The sequence below is a fragment of the Cebus imitator genome, unplaced genomic scaffold (assembly GCF_001604975.1).
Source record: "Cebus imitator isolate Cc_AM_T3 unplaced genomic scaffold, Cebus_imitator-1.0 Scaffold392, whole genome shotgun sequence".
Lineage (NCBI taxonomy): Eukaryota > Metazoa > Chordata > Mammalia > Primates > Cebidae > Cebus > Cebus imitator.
Genome location: NW_016107707.1, coordinates 1354937 through 1376307, shown reverse-complemented (window position 1 = coordinate 1376307; position 21371 = coordinate 1354937). Strand labels below are relative to the sequence as shown.

The following is a 21371-nucleotide window of genomic DNA, read 5'->3' as shown; positions in this document are numbered from 1 at the left end:
AGTATGATGATTGCACGTTGGATTTGGCTGGGCTGTGAATTGCACTCCCCAGCTCTGTCAGCACTTTGGGGAAGGCAGTGTCATCCTGAATTTGCTTTTCCCATGTTGAACCCAGAATTACCTGAGCACCAGGCTCTTCCTTCCAGAGCCCAGCTTCATCCTAAGCCTTGAGAGTTCATTTCACAGTGCTTGCCATTTGGCTTGTGTCTCCCTCATTAAATCAGACGTTGATTTCCCGGCCCAGGCTTTCAGGCCCTCTCGTGTTGCGTGACTCAAAGCTTTCCACTTTTTGGTTTGTATAATTGTCAGGTGTCCCGTCTTCCTGTCTCATCGTGTGTTTCATAGCCGTGGAGAATGAAGCTGAGTTTAATAGAACAATAAAAACATCATGAGATCTCACCGTAAAGCGAACGTTTGCAAGAGGCTCTGTACTGTCTCATGTTATCTATGGCTCTGTATGGATTGCTGAGCCACGCCGGGCAGGCTGCTCTGCTCAAGGGAGACTACACGGAGGGCAGGAAGCTTCCCAGTGAGGAGGGTGCTGAGTTCTGTAAGGTGTTAAGGGAAGAATCACAAAATGAGTGCTTTGTGCTTTCAAATAACTTAGGGATGTATTTATGACACAAGGCTACACACCTTCTTGGTGTAAAGCAGCCAGCCCCACACCTGGATGTTTGTTTGTTTATTTATTTATTTATTATACTTTAAGTTTTGGGGTACGTGTGCAGATCATGCAGGATCGTTACAGAGGTATACACTTGCCATGGTGGTTTGCTGCATCCATCCCCCGTCATCTACATCAATGATTGACTGGATAAAGAAAATGTGGCGCATATGCACATGGAATACTACACAGCCATAAAAAAGGATGCGTTTATGTCCTTTGCAGGAATGTGGATGAAGCTGGAAACCATCATTCTCAGCAGACTGACACAAGAACAGAAAACCAAACATTGCATGTTCTCACTCATAAGTGGGTGTTGAACAATGAGATCACGTGGACACGGGGAGGGGAGCATCCCACACCAGGGCCTGGGGGATGGGGGGGCTAGGGGAGGGATAGCAGGGGGTTGGGGTTGGGGGAGGGATAACTGGGTGTTTAATAGCTGGTGTGCAGTGGGGAGTCTCAATGCCATAGTCTGCTGGGCGTCATCTGGATGGCCTTGTCTGTCCAATGGCCTTGCCACCGACATTTGCAGGGTCATATCTAGAGAGTGCTGGGGCAGCCTGAACTCCTTTCCTGGGAAGGTGGAGCTGGGCCTGAGGAGTCTGGACCCAGCCACAGAGGATGCATGAAAGCTTGAGTGGGTGTGCTGACAGCCCCCACAGGTGAACAGGAGGGGTCAGCAGTGCGGGGAGTTGGGGAAATGAGGGGGAGGCCGCATCCAGGCTGGATTTCGTCTACACAGAATACCCGCTGCATCCCAGACGTGGCACAGTGGGCTGTGGGAGTGTAGTGATTGAGGGCTGAGGCTCCGCGCTTGAAGCTTGAACCCTGGTCCTACTGTTTACTGCTGTGTGTGGGGGGAAGTTCCTTGACTTCTCTGTACCTTGTAAAATGAAACTATAATGGACTGCTGCCTCATCATGTTGTCATGGGCGTGGAATGCAGCAACTTTCATTTAGGTAAAAGCACTCAGGGCTGGGTGCAGTGGCTCACGCCTGTAATCGCAGCACTTTGGGAGGCTGAGGCAGGTGGATCACGAGGTCAGGGGATGGAGACCATCCTGTCCAGCATGGTGAAACCCCATCTCTACTAAAAAGACAAAATTTAGTTGGGCGTGGTTGTGCATGCCTGTAGTTCCAGCTACTCGGGAGGCTGAGGCTGGAGAATCGCTTGAACCAGGGAGTTGAATGTTGCAGTGAGCCGAGATTGTGACACTGCACTCCAGTCCGGGTGAGACTTTGTCTAAAAAAAAAAAAAAAGCATTCAGGAAGCTGCCTGATAGAACTCTGCACTCTGCACGTTCCGGAACAGGGAGCTTGAAAGTTTCCACTGCCTCCCAGAACACTGTGCCGGGCAAAGGGCAGACCGCGGCTTGCCAGTTTTGGTGGACTGCATAGCATAGGTTCTTACAGGTCTGCGTAAAAGAGCTGCTGCTGATGCCTTTGTACAGTCCGTGTATTTCCCTGCTCAGTTCTGGCTTGGTCTTCCCCGCTCTCACACGCAGTCGACAGTCTGGAATCCAGAAGCTGAAACTCATTTTATTTGCTTAGATATGATCTAATTTAGAAGGAGAATTGATTGCACAAATTCAGGTAGTGCATCGTGAAGCTAAAGCAGAAATGGTTCCTCATTCCCTCCCTGGTGCTTGTGGTCCTGGCCAGCTGCCTTCTGTGGGGACCTGGGTGCAGGGGGCTGGGCACTGGCATGGGGGCGATCAGTGCGGGAGGGGGACACTTCCTGGAGGAGCTGTGAGGAGCCTCAGGGGAGGAAATGGGAGCACGCGGATGTCAAAGGTGGGGTTGGGAGCTCCGCAGGTGGCCCCACGGAGGCCAGGGCCATCACCCTGAAATGCCTGGTTGGCGGCTGTCCTGTGTGAACACCCTCGGGTTCCCTGGGCTCTGCTCACGGTTGGTGGAGGTCACTCTGCCTCCTCTCCTAGGCGGCACCCAGGCTGGTCTGGAACCCGGTCCTCACCAGTCCCAGCCCGGCCGCTTCGCTGCCTCTCTCAGGGCTTGGCAGGCTTTCCCGAAGGACGTCCTGGGTGCCGAAGGTTCCTTCTGTGTTCAGGCAGGGCAAGTTTTCTGCTGACCCTTGAGTGGAAACTGCTTCTCTTCATGGGGGAGCCCTTCAGGATGGAAACCGTGTCTGTGTGTGCTTCCTCACAGGTGGGCTTGGGCGCACGGCGGCACACCGCAGGCATCTGCTGGGCCGGTGGCTCCGGGGCGGGAGGGCAGGTGCACAGCAGGCCGCCCTCATCCGAGCTGGCTGCGTGGCTGGAGGTGGCCAGCCGTCACTTCCAATTAGGAGCATCACTGGGAGCCGGTTTTTAATTTTGTCTAATGTGATAATTTTGTCATGTAATGATAATGTAATGATTGCCGATTATTCAAGTCACAGATCAGGTCGTAATTAAAACTGCTAAATTCCTAATTGATTCCTGAGTGTAGAGAAGAAGCATGATCGTGGCGGATGGAGACGTTTGTGCTTATTACACCCGCTGTGACTGGCAGGCTTTGCAGTGAACTGGCCAAGCGGCCCCAGGCTGAATTCGCTGCTGGCAGCACCCAGGCCTCTTCCACGGAAGGCGGGGAGCCCTTCGCAGGCCTCACTGTGCGCACGCCTGAGCCGCGGGAGGCAGGTTTAGGAAAAGCGCCTTGTGTTTTAGGTGGAGCAGAGCTAGCAGCTGGCTAGAGATGCCGCCTTGGAGAGGATGGTCCTTAGAACTGGTGTTTTGACAACCTATTTTTTTTTTTTTATATTGAAACTTGGTTTGTTAAAAAAAAGTAGGTTTTGCCGGTTTAGTTTAGCATAAGTACGTGCCACTGTTTTAATTATTTTCTCCCTTTATACCAGCAGGTCTCCTTTCACTTCCTTAAACTTGACGCCCTTGATCATTGTCTCTTATTTTCTGTGTCAGGTCGAAGGCTGCATCCTTTCCTTCTTTCTTTTTTGGCGGGTGGGGGACAGAGTTTCACACTCTCCGGGGTGGAGTGCAATGGCACAATATCGGCTCACTGCAATCTGTCTCCCAGGTTCAAGTGATTCTCCTGCGTCAGCCTCCGGAGGAGCTGGGATTACGGGCACCCACCACCACGCCCAGCTAATTTTTGTATGTTTTAGGAGAGACGGAGTTTCACCATGTTAGCCAGGCTGCTCTCCAACTCCTGACCTCAGGTGATTCACCCGCCTCAGCCTCCCAAAGAGCTGGGATTACAGGCGTGAGCCACTGCGCCGGGCCAAAGGCTGAATGCTGTATAGCACTTAAAAGTTAACAGATACTTTCAGATTTCATGATGCATTTTGATAGCAGAACAGCTAGGTTCCCCTGAGCTTGTGAAGTTTGAGAAGTATGTATAGATTGCTATTTGCAGTCTTAAGCTCCTGATGAGCTTCATTATCTAATTCCCATTCATATACACTTCAAGCTCCTTAGTGTAAATCATTTTGTTACTTCAAAATGCTCTTTAAATGAACATTTTGATTAGAAAATAAATCAACATTGCATTTTATTTTTATTGATGCAGCTAAATGACTAATTCATTGAAAGTTTCAGAGAATTAGTTCTGTGAGTTAATGTGGAATTTAGAGATATTTTTCGGGGAGGGAGAGAGTGCTCATTTCGCTAATTGAATAAGGTGTTTCTCAGTACCGTTTATCAGTCATTTAGACTGTATCTGGAAGATTCTAAAATAACTAATTGAAAATGTGAAAACATCAGTTAAAATGTTTTTGTTTTCTTTTGCTTTATGATTAGGTTTTCCTCTGTCAGCTGGCCACTTTAACATTAGGTAAACATGGCCTTAAACCAAGCTTTATCTAAGTAGGTTTGTTATTTAGGGAAAATCTTATTTATTATAGGGAAAGAATTAAATGCAATTATAACAGCAAATAACTTAATCACTATAATTGGTATATGTCTTATTTATACAAATCCATAACCTACCCTCCCTCCCTCCCTCCCTTCCTTCCTTCCTTCCTTTCTTTATTCCTCTGTCCCTCCCTCCCTTCCTTCCCCCTTCATCTTTCCCTTCATTCTTTCCTTCTTTCCCTTTTTCTTCTTCATTAGCATATAAATAAAACAATGGTTGAGAACTTAGAAGAGCAGAGGTCAAGAACTCTGATAAAACTCTAATAATTAAACAGTGTAGTATTAGTGCAAAGACAGAAAAACCAATGGAAAAGAAATGGAGAGCCCAGAAACAGACTCAAACGTGTAGGACTTTCTGATTTATGACAAAAGGTCATAAATGATTTGTAACACTGCGATTCAGTATGAAATAATTTCACTTTGAATACAGGGCGCCATGCCAATTGGCACCTATGTGAAAGACAATGTACCTTCATCCTTACCTCATTCCACACACGCGGATCATTTCTATGTGGACTGTAGACCTAAATGTGAAGAGCCAAATGTAGTAAGATATTAGTGAACTCACAATAGGACAACATTTGATAAACAGGACGCCAAAAGCACTGTTAGTAAAGGATAAAACAAGATCAGACTATATTTAAGACCTTTTGATCTGTTAAGAGCCTGGAAAGACAACTTACCGAGTGGAAGAAGGTTTTTACAGTGTGTATTCCAGTAAAGGATTCATAGCCACACTGTGGAAAGAGCTCCTACAAATCAATCAGGAAAATCTCTAGACTACCCAGTAGAAAAACGAGCAATTTCAGTCTCATTTCACTAGAAGAGGGAATCCAGTAGACAGTAATAATATGAAAAGATGCAGAGCTTCCTTGCTTATAGGGAAGTTCAAATTGAAATCACAGAGCCATTTTATACCAGGATCTGAATGACGAAAGTGAAAAAGAGGGAAAGAAGCAAATGTTGGTAAGGACGTGAAGCAATGGGATATACACACTGCTAGTGGAAATGCCATTTCCACCACTTGAAGGTGGCTTGATAGTATTTATCATGAACATTTGCATGCCCAGCGAACTCGCAGTCTCTCTCATGGTTATAGCCCTCACAGAAGTGCAACTGTATTTTCATTTAAAATGTGCTAGGATGTTCATAGCAGCCGTAAAGTTAGATATGCAATATACAAATCTCAAGAATGTAATATTGAGTGAAAGAAGCCAGACACGAAAAAGTGCATATATGATTTTAATGATCTAAAGTACAAATATAGGAAAACTGATCTGTGCTGTTAGTAAATAGGATAGTGATTCCTCTTGGGGAATGTGAGGATTAGAGGGCTCACGATGGGACCCTGCGTTCTAGTGGTATTATATTTTATGACATGTGCTCAGCTTGTAGTAACCCATTGACGGGCAGGTGTGACAGGTGCTCTTTTTCTCTTTTGTGTTTATTCTCTATTCAGGGAGTCACTGCCTATGGGCTGTTCACTCGTTTTTGTAACTGAAGTTTTATTGGGACACAGCTGTGCTTACTAAGTGGTATATCGTCTGTGGCTGCTTTCATGCTATAATAGAGTGTTAAGTTGCCAGATCCATGGCATTACTTCAAAATATGCAAAAAGATTTTGTTAAGACGCAGACAAGGAGATACAGCACTGCAAATATAAAAGTGTGTGAGCACATGCGAGCATGAGTGTTGGGTGTGCGTGTGCCTGTGAATGTCTGTGAATGTCTGTGTGTGGTGTGCACGGTGCATAGAGACAGATGTGCCTGTGTGTATGTGAGCTTATACATGTGCATGTGTGGGTGTGCCTGCATGCGTATTATGTGTGTCTGTGTGGGTGAGTACATGTATGCATGTGAGCCTGTGTCTGTGTAGTGTGCACACATGTATGTGTGCTAGTGTGGATGCACACGTGTGGGTCACGCCTGCATGATTGTGTGTGTGTGAATGTGTGCAAGTGTGAATCTTGATTTGGTGTGTACACATGTATACCCGTGTGAGTGTGCCTGCATATGCATAGTTGTGCCTGTATGCATGCATCCATGTGTTTTCATGTGTACACCTGTGTATGTTCAGGTATGTGCCCATGGGGGCATACATGTAATAATATATGTGTGTGTTTTATGTGTGTGTTGTTCCAACTGAAGATTGGTAACTAAATTTCCCTTTTGTCTTCTACAAGTACTTGTCTAAATTAACATTTCAGGAGTAGCAGCAGAATTACCAGAAAATGAATTAATTAGTCTTGCTCACTGTGGGTAAAGTAAATAACCATCTTAGGAGTGCGTAAGCTCTCTAGTGCAGAACAAACACATGGAAACCACTACTTTCTCGTGTCATTTTAGGCTTTGGAAGTCGCAGCCTCTGAAAGGAATTTAGCATTTTTAAAATAATAGTTTATAGACTATGTAAGACAGGAGGCATCAGTGTCACGGTGTCTCACTTGAGACATTGTTTTGAAATATTGTTTTCTTCCTGGGAGAGGGAGGTCACCTGCACCTCCCTCCAAGGAGAACAGTGTGTATTCTCTTGTGCTGCCTGACCTGTCATCCTAGTACAGAATACTCACACGTCATCTTGATAACAAATATTATAGCACCTTGAAATGTTCAGTATGTGGCTAATCCCAAAGGCAAATTGCCACTTAAAGTCTGTAGCCAGGAAGGATAGTAGAATACTGAGAAATTCCTCTTCTGTGTGTTATTTACACATCTAGGCCATTTGCTTCTTCAGTTCATAGTCCTTACTTGAGGCTGTTTTTGAATAGAAATAAAGTGTTGACTGCTTCTCTGATTAACTAAGGTGCACACTTTCTTGAGACTTCCTTAGTTCTTCCTCGATATCCTTTTCTGATCCGGGGCTCCGTCCGGGCTCCCCTTCCCATTTCCTCATCATGTTTCCCAAGTCTCTTCCTGACTGTGACAGTTTCTCAGTCTTTCCTTGTTTTTGATGACTTTGATAGTTTTGAGGTCAGGCGTCTTGTAGGATGGCACTAAAGTGAGATTTATCTGTTTCTCATGATTTGACCGGGGCTGTGGATTTGGGGGAGAATTAGCACAGAGTTAAAGTGCCACTTTGATCACATCCTGTGGAGAGTACCTGCTCTCAGCATGACTTATCCTGGGCAGAAGTCGTGATTGTCAGGTTTCCTCACTGCAGGTAGTACCCCCGTTCCCCAGTACCCCCGGCCCCCTTACTGTGCTGGTTGGAGGGACGTCACCATGGGCAAGCAACACTTAATGGGTAGGGAGCTATGCTCCCCACTTGAGGAGAAAGTATTCTCAGAGGAAATGCTTCCAGTTTTCCCCCATTCAGTATGATGTTGGCTGTGGGTTTGTCATATATGGCTTTTATTAATTTAAATCCCTTCTCTGCCTGGTTTGTTGAGGGTTTTTATCATAAAGGGATGCTGGATTTTATCAAGTGAAAAGCTGATAACTTTTGAAATTAGAATAGTTCTTCTAAAATGGGAAGCAATAAAAGAGTGAGGAAAGAAAACCAGTGTTCCCCTAAGTGAAACATCCCCAAACAGTAATATTCAGTATTGTCCAAAATGGAGAGAACTCCAGAAAGTGAAGGAAGCTGGGAAACAATCCCATAGGGGCAAGCAGACATTCTCTGAGGCAGCAGAGAGGACTGAGGGGAAAGAGTTGCAAGGTTGGGGAGCCTTTGAGGGCTGCGGTGAGCTAATGGTGTGGCGGACACTGGCCGGACGCCCCTGGAGGTCCTGTAGAAAGACAGAGGGAAGACAACACGGAGATGAAGGTGGGGGGATAAGGGCACACCCCACCGTCCCATCTGTGCAGTCACGGGAAGAATGTCTAGAAGAGGCGGAGCAGGACAGCCGTTGTCCTGGGATGTGTCAGCCACAGGCTAGTCTAAGCTTGGCCATCATCCCACGCAGATGCCTGTGAGAAGCTCCTCCTCACTGCTCCTCATCAAACCCAGCTCCAGCTTCTTCCTTGATGCACAGCCGGCGTTCCTAAGACCCTGGCCCCCTCCTGCCCTAGTGCCAAGTACACAGTGCCGCCCCCCCACCTTCATAGCCTGCCCTCCCCTTTTCTGCCTCTTCTGGTACTTTTTCTAAATATCCAGGCTGGAAATCCTCTGAGTCACAGAATGTCGGTGCAGCACTAAAATGCAAAGATTGTTCCCCCACCTTCCCTCCACCCCATGCATGGTTTTAGAATTTCTGCCATGTGGTCCAGCTCCCACGAAAGCCCATTCCATCTGGAGGCAGTTGCACGGCGGGACAGTTTCTCTTTATAAGGAAGAGAATCCTGCCTCCCAGCGGTCCACGCTGCCTCTACTTCCCCACCCAGGTCCCAGGTCCCAGGTCCCAGTTCATTACTTTCAGCCTAATGGAAGGAGGATTCGATGTCTGCCCCACGGCCAGCTCAGGCTCCCTGAGCGTCACTTCCCCAGCTTAAGTCCTCCAACTGTTCTGGATGTTCACACGTTTGCCCAGCCCTGCTGCACGCAGCGGAGTTCTTCAACTTCCTCCCACAAGTGTGGGCTTGCTAGAGCAGAAAGGAGCATTTCCCTGTTTTACACGCTGTTCCCTTGTTCCTGAAGCCCACATGTAGAGTGGGGACTGGCATGCCCTCTGGGGCCACTAAATCAATGGCTTACCTTCCTCAGTGGTATTCATTACCACTGGAAAGGCACATGTCTCTGCAGCACATGCACACACACACTTGCACACACAGGCACGCGTGAAGTTGTGGAGCAGGAGTGATGTCAGTATACGTGCCAGGGAGAAACTCCGCCAGCTTCGCCCTCGGAGAGTGGACGGTTCCACCTCCGGTGGACAGCAGGTGCCTGTGAGTGCAGGGAGAACCTTCTTTATGTCTTAATACCCTACCCAGGTTATGTAAGCAGATTAAAGAAACCTTTGAAAAACTTTGCCCTAGAGAGCCTTTCAGTAAGTTGGATGGCATGAGTGAATTTCTTTCCTGAGAATGTCTTCTTTTTTTATGAGAGAGCAGATTATTTTTAAAGTCCATTTTCTTCAGAAAAGTGAAGAAGGTCAAGCAATAAATCCACAGCTGTGCAACCTACTTCAGTGCAAGCCTCCAGTCCAGAATGTGTTAGCCCCTGTCAAGCAAAACAGCATGTGACACCTCCATGTGTCCAAGGGAAGGGTGCACAGGCTGTCTGAGGATGGAGAGGAGGCGCCTCCCTGACCTGTGTTGATGACAAGGCAAAGGCGCTCATTCCTCTTCGTGCCTGTCTTGGCTTTGGGTCCTCTGCTCACTTACCCGGAATCCCCCCACCAGCTTATTGTTTAAGGTCTGGTTTCAACGATGTTTTCTTAATGAAATAGTCATAGATTATCACAGTGGGATGTGCTGTCTTACTGGTCCACTTAGGCACATGATTACCTGTGCCTCATGCTACCTGGAATACCTTGTGCATTTTCCTATAAACCCATAGCCTTATTTCAGAGTCCAGTGTAATAGATGTTGGATAAATGATTTAGTAAACAAGGACTAGTTGGAATCATACATGTGACATTATGTTAGTGTAGTTGTTTATGGGTCTGTCTGCTCTGCAAATTTATGAGCTAATGAAGACAAGAATTGTCTTATTTACTGGACAGCTCCTGTGGGGATAGTAGGCTTTCAATGTATTTTATTAAATGAGCAAATAAATTAAAAGCCTTCAAAGATGGGACAGCCAGTGGCCCCCCCAAAGGATCAGGGAGGGAAGGGAATGAACTGGAAGAGAGAAGGATGTGACATTAGCACCACGAGGGGCACCTTCCCTGCAGGACCCACTGTGCCAAGGCGTGACCCTTCAAGATACATGTAGCACAGTTCCGAAGTATCAATTTTGAGGGGTCATTCTTTGTCAATTAGATAAAAGAGCTGACTGCCAGTAAAACAAGCAAAAAATGTTCAAAGAATGTTATTCTTAGAAATGTCACCTTTTATGTGAATTGATATTTTTGCTGTGGTTTTTCAATTTTGCCAAGAAAATACAAAATGAAATTTGTGATCATTTTCCCTCAATTTGCATTAGAACGTGCCCTCAGTGATGCTCTGTTGGGAGGTGCTGCACCTTAGTTGCTCTTTAGACAGCTGTACTGTGTTTTGTCACAGAGGCATAGAATCTGGAAGATGAAATTTATCTTTTTTCTTGGAATGCATTTCGTTTGAGGTTGCTCCATCTGGGGATGGGTTCCTCCAGAAACATACTTAGTGTCTTTAATGACTTTACAAATGTAGCCTTATTGTAAATATAAATTGTCTTTCATCAGTCTTGGATTTTACATACATATGAAGATTTAAAAGGACTATTATGATATTTAAGAGCAAAAAAAGGGAAGTCACAAAGAGAGGGAGAGAGCAAGAAAAGGCTTGGGTTCATTTTCCAGTTCTTCGTAAAAATGAAATGTAAGTTGCATAGACAGTGTGTCTCTAGCACAGGAAGGGTGCCTGGAGCATCACAGATGCTCAAAAGCATATAATAAAGGAGCTGACTCCAGCAAATCATGTGACTCCTCAGACCTCAGTTTCCTCATGTGTAAAATGAAGGTTTAGATGAGACTGCATTCAAGATTCTTTCCCACTTTAAAAATCCAAAGCTTTATTATAATTTTAATGTCAATATGTGAGTTATCTTTAAGGCTTTCAAAATTATTTTTTTCTTTAATATGGTATTTACTGTCTCGTAAATATCATGTTAGAGGGTAAAACAATGTTAATAAATGATTCTAATATAAAGATATATAAGAAAGGATGAAGCAGTTATTACCGATGATTAAGTACACAAAAGAAGTAAAAAGATTTAAGGATGTTGGTCTAACCTGCTGAGATTTAAAGATCTCAGGAAGTCAGTATTAATCAATGTTGAGGTGCTGGACAAAATTTATTTCAACCAATTAGTGACTAAGCAATAGTGAAGCACCCCCAGCAGTGTCCACCCTGCTTGTGTGCTGCTGGGATGGTTTGCTTTGAATATCTGAGATGGGATGGACATTGAGAAACTAGCTCTTACTCACAGGATGGGAGCTACCAATGATTTAAACAACCCTCCCGTCTGAGAGCTGTAGGAACTGGGTGTGCCAGATCTGGAAAAGAGAATACAAGGGAGGCTTGGTAGCTGCCTTCCAACACCCAAGAAGAGATATGGTGTTTCCACATTGCTGCAGGGAATAGAGATTGGATCTGCGAGTACAAGTGGGGTGACTGAGCCCATGCAAGGGAGGACGACAGCCCGTCAGGGTGAACTATGGGAACGCCTTAGCAGGCACAGACTCTAATCCTGGAGATGTCCCATGAGATCAGAGCCTTGATCAAATGATGCATTTCATGGACAAAATCAGGTATTTCTTGCGTGAAGCTTATGAACAAAGACACTCAGCTTAGAATGAAACAGACAAGGTACTTTTATATAATGTCAGAATAATTCTGAATTAGGTCAGAGCTTAAGTCTTTTTTTTTTCCTCATAATTTTGTGGTGTGATACAATATGGCTTTACTCTCTAATATGGCTTTATTCTCTAATATGACTTTACTGTCTAACATGGCTTTACTCTTTAACATGGTTTTTACATGTATGAACCATTGGCTTTTATTTTCCATCAAAAAAATCTAAGTGGCTAAAATCGTTTTTGATGGTTGATACTTTCCTGACTCTTGGTCCTTCAGCCTCGTGTCTCCCATTCCTCTTCAAAGGATATCGCCTCAGAACACTGGTTGTTTAAAGCAATTCAAGCAAGAGGGTTTCCAGGTCAAACTCATTCTGAAAACACTGCATAATATAGCCAACCCTTGGAGAACCACAGCGCACATCAGAATATTAGACTCTAAGGAGCCCTGTCATTAATTACCTGAGAAACCTGAGTTGCTCTTTAGTCAGTGTTTTTCAAATTTATGTGACCTTGGAATTTCATTTGAATAACATTGAGAGCTACCCTTGGGAGCTGGGGCAGGCAGGCGTGAGCCCCTGGGCGTCTCTTCCTCTCAATTCCATGTGCTTCGACTGCAGCACAGGGAAATTCCACAGCTTGCTTGGGGAGCATGCACTATTGTGATGGGCATGAGAGTGTCCTTGCTGGAAGCCAGGGCCCGTATTCCAAAGGCAAACGTCCAGGGGGCTGACTGTGGTCAGGGGAAGGAGGTGGAGAAGTGTGGTATTCCCAGATATACCACTTTCTCTCCTGTCCGGGACAGATCAGTCCGGACAGGAGCAGCAGAGAACAGGAGGTAGCCGGGCAGGGAGGTTTGCAGAGCCCAGAGTTCGCCCACTCCTCTGTCAGCATGTGGAGGGCCTGGTTGTTTTGGGGAAACATTTCCTGTAATGGAATTGAGCATCTGAAGATCAGACACATTAACAATCTGTTTGAGAAACTCTTCTTTCAGTCATGCTCTCTCTAACTCTACCTTAACACTTTCTTTCACTAAGGACACATTTTTGTTATGGTAAGAACATTTAACATGAGATCTACCCTCTTAGATTTTTGAGTGTACAATACAGTGTTATCATCTGTAGGTATAATGCCATACAGCAGGTCTCTAGAACTTACCCAGAGCATATCAGTATAAACAAAAGCACAAGGAAACACAGGCAAGATGGCAAGAGAGAAAAAGAGGGCCAAAAAAGCTGTAAGGCAAACAGAGCACAATGAGCAAAGTGGCAATAGTAAACCCTTCCCTATCAGTAATTACTTTAAATGTAAATGGTTTAAATTCTCCAGTCAAAAGACACAAGGTGGCTGAATGGATTCAGAAAAGCAAGATCCAGCAAGATGTTGTCTATAAGAGAGTCACTTTAAATTTAAGGACACACATAGGCTGAAAGAAAAAGGATAGAAAAAGATACTCCATGCAAATGATAACTAAACTAGAAAAGGGTGGCTGTAGTCATATCAGACAAAATAGACCTTAAGTAAAAAAGGTCACAAGAGACAAAGAAGGAAGCTATATAATGATAAAAGGGTCAAGCCACCAAAAATATGTAACGATTATAAATATATATGCACCCAGCTTTAGAGCACCTGCATTGACAGAACTGGAGGGAGACACAGGCAGCAATACTTAGTAGTAGGAAACTTTAATACTCCATTTTCAATAATAGTTGGAACACCCAGGCAGAAAATCCACGAAGAAACAGTAGACTTGAACAGCACTGTAGACCAAATGGACCTAGCAGACACACACAGATCAGCCACCCAGCAGCAGCATTCTTCACAAAGGCACAGGAAACATTTTCCAAGATAGGTCACATATTAGGTCACCAGACCAGTTTTATCAAATGTAAGAGGATAAGAATCATACCAAGTGTCTTTTCTGACCACAGAGATGTGAAACTAGAAATCAGTTATGACATTTTAAGTATTGAAGTATTTTAATGCCCAACAGTTTCAGTAAACTTCCGTCTCGTCTCTCCAGAGCAATTATTTGAGCCTTAGTCTTCTCGTCTATAATGAAGGGATCATGCTGTCTAACCATATACAGTTTGCCGTAAAAATTTCAAAAGAGGCATATATATCTCGTAACACAATGCTCAGAGTCGAATAGCACCTAATGAAATTCTGGTGTGTTTTCTTTCTTTTTACCTCCTGCAGGGAGCCTCATTTTTAACTTTCTGTCAATGGAGAAAGTCTCATCTTTTTTCCACATCTCAGCCACTTACCTTTTCCAGGCAGCAGCAGATCCCCTCAGCAGCTTTCCTCACTTGCTCTGGTTTTCCTTTTGCTCCGTGTTTGCTTTGCTGCTGTGTGGGACGGTGCCTGGACGTGGGCCCTGGGAAGTTCCCAGCAACTTTTCTTCTCTCCTGCCACACCGTGACCTCTGACATGGCCACATCTTTTTTTTTCTCTACAATATACACAATTTTAAAACGATGTAAGCAGGATGTGACAGCTTTAAAAACAGATATGCAAGGGTGTGTCTTTTGTGCAGTGTCTCGTGCTATTCAAAGTGTGTGCTAGGAAAGGGGCCCAGGGTGACTGATTGAATATCAGATCAGCCCCAAAGCTCCTCTTAGAGTGACCTCACCAAGCACAGACTTTTCTGCATGGGACTGTCCTCTTTGGTCCTTTTCTTTCTCTTTTATGGTCACATTTTCCTGGTGCACAGATGCTCATTTTAGAAACAGAAAAATGAGTGCTGCCTAGTGAGAACTCTACTGAACAGTGTTGCAGAAATGGAAAGAAAAGTCTTTTGGATTTTAAAATGCCCACTAGACTTTTGTGGTTTCACAGTCAGCAAAACATTTGGTACTAAAAACTAAAGTTAACTGATGGAATTATGTCCCCAGTGCCATTGTGATCATGGTCTGCCTGACTTTAAAAAAAATGAAATCTGAATTGCTAAAATAGGCTCACTTAATAAGGATGATTTGTGCTTAAAGTTTTTCTCCTGAAATGTGGTATTCAACACTAAAAGGCCACTTGAATAGGCCTTAAAATATTGTAGAATATGGTTCCTCACAGGCTTGTCAGAAAGATCCTGCCTTCATTATTCCAGACTTCCTTTCTGAGAAAGACGCACGAGTACCTCTGTCTGTTTTCCAGTTAGGGCTGGCTAATTTCTTCCATGAATAGGAAATTCAGAGCAGCAAATAATAAGGCAGTCAGAGTGGTCATCACCACCAAGCTCCCACATAACCACGGCTGCTGCGCACCCAGTGCAGGTGAGACCAAGGAGAGCAGGAGGATCCTGCTCAAGACTCACGGAGCAAATCCTTCTGAGCTCCAGGGGCCACTGGAGAGCAGGCCGTCTGCAGACGGGGGCAGCGTTCCACTCTCCAGGTGCTCCTGACTGCTGAGCCACCAGGCCAGGCGAGGGAGAGCCCCGGCCCCTTCCTGGCCTGCAGACTCCCCAGAGCATTGGGCTAGAGTTTCAAGCTTGCCCACCGCTCTGACAAGCCCTTGATGGAAGAGAATACTGAGTACTCTGTGGTTTCATTGAAGTAAAAATGTGCATGTGAACAAAAAATACGTGCACATAGAAAAGCCTAACCGGGTTTTGTTAGGACGATGACATTATAAGTGACTTGAAACTTCAACATTTGGTAGGTGGTTTTTTGTTTTCTGCTTTAGAATGTCGTCACTAATTTTAAGTGCATTTTTCCAGCTAGAGGGGCAATGTGTGAATGCATTTTCACCGTAGAACGATAAAGTCAGACAACGTAGACACGGAGAGCCAACCAGGGCACCTCACTGCCCCTCACCACTCTCTCCCTCCCTAGAAATCACCCTTGCACTGTTGCTCTAGGGTATTTCCAGTGCATTTATTAAGGATAACCTATTTTAAGAATGTTAAGTAGGGCTCTTCCTGCTCTCCCATAGTCTCACCTGAGCCCAGAGCATAGTCCAGCAGTAGTGACAAGGACCCCACTTTTTCAAGAGGGGTGCTAGAGCCACCCTGCTCACGGCTGGCCAGGGTGGGGCTAATGCCTGCCTGTGAACTCAGCCCACCAGGCACCTCTAGCGTGTGGAGTGAAAGGCTGGGCACCAGCGGGGTGTGTGGACAGAACTCCCTCTGGATAGAGTGGCAGGGCTAGCATGGGGGGAGGTGCTCTCCTGCGTCACCCCCACCCGCCCCACCCCCCCAGCTGCCACACTGGCCTGTGGGTCTGCTCTCTGCTGCTGCTGCAGGCCCTGGTGAGGGGGCTTTGAGAAAGCTGCCCTTGTGAAACTTCGGCATTTGGTGGGTGTTTTTTTTTTGTTTGTTTTTTAGCTTTAGCATTTTTCCAGGTAGAGAGGCAACGTGTGAATGTATTCTCATCGTAAAACCATAAAGTCAGACAATGTAGACTTTAAGTGCAAAAAAGTCCAGAATGGCTCCTGAGCTCTGAGGAGTGCAGCTGGATTAAAGAGGGTGCAGAGGAGACCCCTGCCCCGAGGCTGCTGACTCCAGGTTGTCCTCGGAGAGGATGGGTCCAAGTGCCATCATGAGCCTGGAGCTGTGTTCTAGGACACCAGCCTCAGCAGTAGAGGGGTCTAGCACTCCTTGAGCAGGGCAGAGCCACATCCTCAGAGAAGCACAGGAGAGAGAGCCTCCACAGTCTTCAGTGGACAGGTGCCTCAGCCGGCCTCCACCCTGACCTGCCATGGGGAGGTGGCCACAGAGGCTGGTGTGGGCTGGCCATGTTGGGGAGATGGGAGATCACGCCGAACGGCCAAATGGAAGAGACGTGGGCTGTGTAGTCAATGAACTCAACACACCCTGGGCTGCCTCTGAAGGTGATTAAACAGGGAAAATAATTAATACTGTGAGTCAGCTCAGCTTTACAGAAAAATCTCAGTAAGTACGAAGTATTGAGGCGAGGCCAGGCATGAGGTGGGAAGACAGGATGGAGCGAAGGAAGGAGCGTAGGGGTGGCAGGAGGGAGGGAGGGAAGAAGAGAGGGTGCAGAATGGGTTCCCAGACACAGAGGCAGACGAGCCAGCACCACTGAGAGGGGCACCCAGCTGCCCGTGCACACAGCACCGTGGGCGGAACCGCAGTGAGGCCTGGAGAAACTATTTAAAAAATGGAAAAAGCCTGGACATACTGACAGCAGCAGAAATTCTGGGATTTCGTGGGTGACAGACGACAGAGGCTGAAGAGCAAATTATGACCTCAGGGCCAAAACTCAGTGCTGGAGCCAGAGCAGTCCCCAAGAAGGGTGAGGAGGTGGCCCCGCTCCCTCTGCGGAAAAGCTTTCGTGCTGGACACTGTTATGGGCTGAACCGTGTCCCTGGAGAATCCGTGCCCCCAGCGCCCCAGAGTGTGACTGTGTTTGCAGACAGGGCCTCCATGAGGCGGCCAGTTACAGTGAGGTCACAGCCCCCAGCGCCCCAGAGTGTGACTGTGTTTGCAGACAGGGCCTCTATGAGGTGGCCAGTTACAATGAGGTCACAGCCTGGCCACATCCTTATCAGAGGAGGAGACCAGGACCCCTACACTCACGGAGGAAAACACTGTGAAGACACAGGGAGAAGACGGCCAAGGAAAGAGTCCTCAGGGGCACCAGCCCTGACCTGGCCTAATCTCAGACTTCCGGCCTCTAGAAAAGAGAACAGGCTGGGCGCGGTGGCTCACGCCTGTAATCCCAGCACTTTGGGAGGCCGAAGTGGGCGGATCACAAGGTCAGGAGACAGAGACCGTCCTGGCCAACATGGTGAAACCCCATCTCTACTAAAAATATCAAAAAATTAGCGGGGCGTGGTGGACGCCTGTAGTCCCACTACTTCGGAGGCTGAGGCAGGAGAATCACTTGAACCCAGGAGGTGGAGGCAACACTGAGCCGAGATCGTGCTACTGCACTCCAGCCTGGGCGACAGAGCGAGACTCTATCTCAAAAAAAAACAACTGAGGGAGAACAGACTTCTGATGGCAAGCCCGGTCTGTGGAGCTTCATCCCGGCAGCCTGAGCTAGTGGGTGCCGGCCCTCAGACTAAAGCAAACTAGCCGAGAGACCCAGGCAAGCCTGCGCCCTCTCAGAATTCCACCTGTCCACTGGGTGTGCTGATGCCAGTTACAGAAGTCAGGGTGGGCAGTTGAGAGGGTCCTGTGTGTGGATCGTGTCACAGTGACAAGGTGCTGTGAGGGAGAGGAGGGCTCCCCATGGGTCTGAGTTCTTGCATCCGTTCTGGGTGAAATGACACTGTTTGGTGACACTAGGTGACGCTCCTTCTCTGCATTGGTGCCATCCTGGAGACATCAGTGGCTCTCACTTGGGAGCACGGCAAAACCACCCACTGGGAACTTTCTCCAGTCTGGGCTTCTCAAGCAAAGTCTGCTTTTTGTGGAATTCACCCCTTGACAAGGCAGATTTGCATCTGAAACACGGCCAGGTGTCTCAGCGCCCAGATTGAGATTCTCAGCATCTTACCTGACACTGACTCACTCTACACAATCTGTCACAGAGGAACGAAGGCTTGTGTTTCCATGAAGACTTGCAGTGATGTCTGTAATGCTTGGAGTTGACCAAACACTTCCGTGGTTTGTGCTTTTTCAGAATTCGGTGATCAGGGCTGATGTTTTGCAAACATGTTCAGCTATTTTCAAAAACAAAGTTGATAAAGGCCAAGAAAGTTAAGTAGTTTTCCCAAAATATGTTCCGCGTCTCTTTTTGTTTGTTTTGTAAAATAAAATGTGTTCAGAAGAGAAGCCAAGAGAATTCTTCCACTTTCTTGAAATGCCCAAGTCCGCTCTAGAATTTCGGGAGCTGCCTTGCGCACGGATGCAGTTTTTGTGTTTAATTGTCACTCTGTTGTGGGATTCTTGCTGTGGCTCTTTCTGAGTAACCTCTTCCTACATGTATGGCCAGGGAAGAGATAATGTCATGATCCTATTACTATTACAGCTATGATTCACTAGATTTTCAGAGTTACTATTATGATTAACACATGCTAGGCTCTTACTGCTAAACTTCAAGCCTTTTAGAACCAAAAGTGTAACACTTGCAGGGTCTTCCCTTAGCGACGAAGCACACTGAACCGTGGCTGCAGCGGACGCATTATCCATGCCAAGCGGCGTCTGTCAGTACTTGTAAGCTGGGCTAAGAGCCTGTGGAGGGGCAGGTGCATTGGAGGAGGCACACAGTGAGGGACGCTCTCCTCTTCTCATGACTGCTGCTGTATCTGTGCAGACCCTCCTTGTCCACACGTCCCACACCTCACCGACTACAGAAGAAACACCTCTTCTTCCCTTTCCCTTCCTTAGACAACAGTTGGCCTTATTTTCCAACAAGACTTCTCAAGCTCTCCTTGGCCTTAAGTGAGGGCCTCCAGGAGCCTGTGGGAAGGTGGCATCTCTGGGAAATCTCCAGAGAAGAAAAGTTGGAAGATGAAATAAGTAGAGGAAACATCCAGGGATTTAGATGTGGCCCAGCACACAGCATTGGAAGACCAACCGTCTAATATACAGATGAGAAAACAGAGGCTGCAGATACCCATTAAACATTTGAGAAAATCTTAAGCAGGTCTCAAATAAAATTGCACACAGTGGAGGATGTCTCAAAGAGGCATGCATTCACATAATTCAGGCTAAAACTAACTTTCTGATTTATAGAAATAAAAGGTAGTGAGCTTTGTGGAAATGTAAAGCTGCTAAGGCCGTGTTCTCATGAGCGATGAGTCCACCGGATTTCCGATGCCGTCACTCATTTCTCTTTGTATTTCAGATTGGGCTTCCCAATGATGGTTGTGTCCTGCACCATTGGGATGTGTTATCTCCTTGTGGCTCATGTGGTGCTGGGATGGAATGAATAGATATCCACCTGTCGCTCGAAGACCAAGGGGAAATTCATCCAGCACAACCCATCAGTCATAAAACTACCCTGACACCACTCTGCTTATAGTGGAGATGCTGCAGAGACACAGTGGAACAGACCGTGACGCTAACACTGATTCCGGTGGGTGCTGCAGTCCCCTGCCGCCTCGGTGTGTCCTTTCTCCCCAAGGACAAAATGTAGAACACACGAGGTAATTTGCTCTAGATTCCCCTCCAGAAAAATACACATGCTTCAGAACCCTTCTTACGATACACAAGAAAAGACGCACATCCAACCCAAATTGCTTGTTCTGTTTAATTGTTGTTTCTCCTGAGGATAAGCACAGTTTGGTTTTTCTTGTAATCACTTTTCATGTTAAAGTAATCAGGATTCGAATTGTATGCTCTCTGCAGATAGACTTTCTGGGAAAAGGTTTACTGCTCAAAAGGAAAACATTTTATATATTAAAATAAACTGTTCATTGACAAAAGGCTTTGGAGTAGTTTACATTATGTAAAATTGCATTTTATCCATTTATAGTTTTCTGTGCCGTTTTAAAGTTATTAATTAGAAGTCCAGAAATTTGACTTGCAGAAGATGACAGGTGTCTTTTAAAGGATATTTTACGTATTTAACAGCCTAGTGTAATGATTCTCTGTTTTGCAAGTGGTGCATGCTGTTTCCATCAGTGACACGGACGTGAGTGCTGTCGACACCCTCTCCCTGCAGGACACGGTGGCCCAGTCAGTGTTTATTAAATGCAGTTCTTTGGTGAAGCATTCCTTGTGAGGCAAGGGTAATGAGAACAGAGATCAAGCGGGGGCCCTGTGCCTCCTTTGAGGTCTCCTCCGCTCTGCCTTGTCAGTACCGTGGTTATGCCCCAGAGGAGGAAGCTCTTCTTCAGTTCCTGATGTTCTGTGCGTGACACCTTGCAATGAAAATGTTGGGGGACACTGCTCCAAAGTGATTGTGTGTCAAGCGTCTGACTTCAAAAGGTCCAGGATGCTCAGGGCACTGAGAACTGCAATGCAGGAGACCGTTCTGGTCCTGTTTCTGTCTCGGGCGCCCTGAGGATGGGTGTCCGTGTCGACTGTGGAGAGTCTATATTGTAGCGTGACAACCTGGTTCCTCCTTGAAGGGCTGGGAGTGTTCATGGTAGTATGCCCTTTCAATTCCTTGACAGCAAAGCTGATGGGCAAACCTATTTTTATTTTAAAATGTGGTATTGGACAACGTCACACAGAAGCCTCCAGACATGTGCAGCTGACCGGATGCCCTGGAGGAGCCCCTGCCATGGTCTGTCCATGGAAGGTTCCTCCCGCTGCTCCCGGGCTGCCCGCACTTTGCTTGGTCTCAGTGGATCTGCATGTCCTGAGCCAGTCACTGGAAGGTGTTGTTTCCTCTTCTGCCCCATGCCTGGTTGCCTGGAGGTGCATTGGTCTCCCACGTGTCCAGCTGCTTCCGGCTCTGCTCACGTCTGCTCTTCCATCCTTCCACGTGTCATCCCTGCGACGCTCAGGCCCGTCTCCCACCCACTGACTTCCTTCTTGGTGCCTCTCTCTGCTCCTCAGTCTTCGCTTCTCATTCTGCGGGCTGATTTCTCCCTCTGGATTGCACCCC

At 46.6% G+C, this 21371-nt stretch overlaps 1 protein-coding gene across 2 annotated transcripts in view; it reads left to right on the top strand.

The window, feature by feature from the left end:
- OCA2 (OCA2 melanosomal transmembrane protein) overlaps positions 1-19825 on the top strand; it is a 218243-nt gene extending 198418 nt beyond the window's left edge. For both annotated transcript variants that reach the window (XM_037731346.1, XM_017508501.2), the window contains one exon: positions 19662-19825. In XM_037731346.1, coding sequence (XP_037587274.1) covers positions 19662-19749 — 88 coding nt within the window. In that variant the 3' untranslated portion in view covers positions 19750-19825. The remainder of the gene's footprint in view (positions 1-19661) is intronic.
- Positions 19826-21371: the final 1546 nt, after the last annotated feature.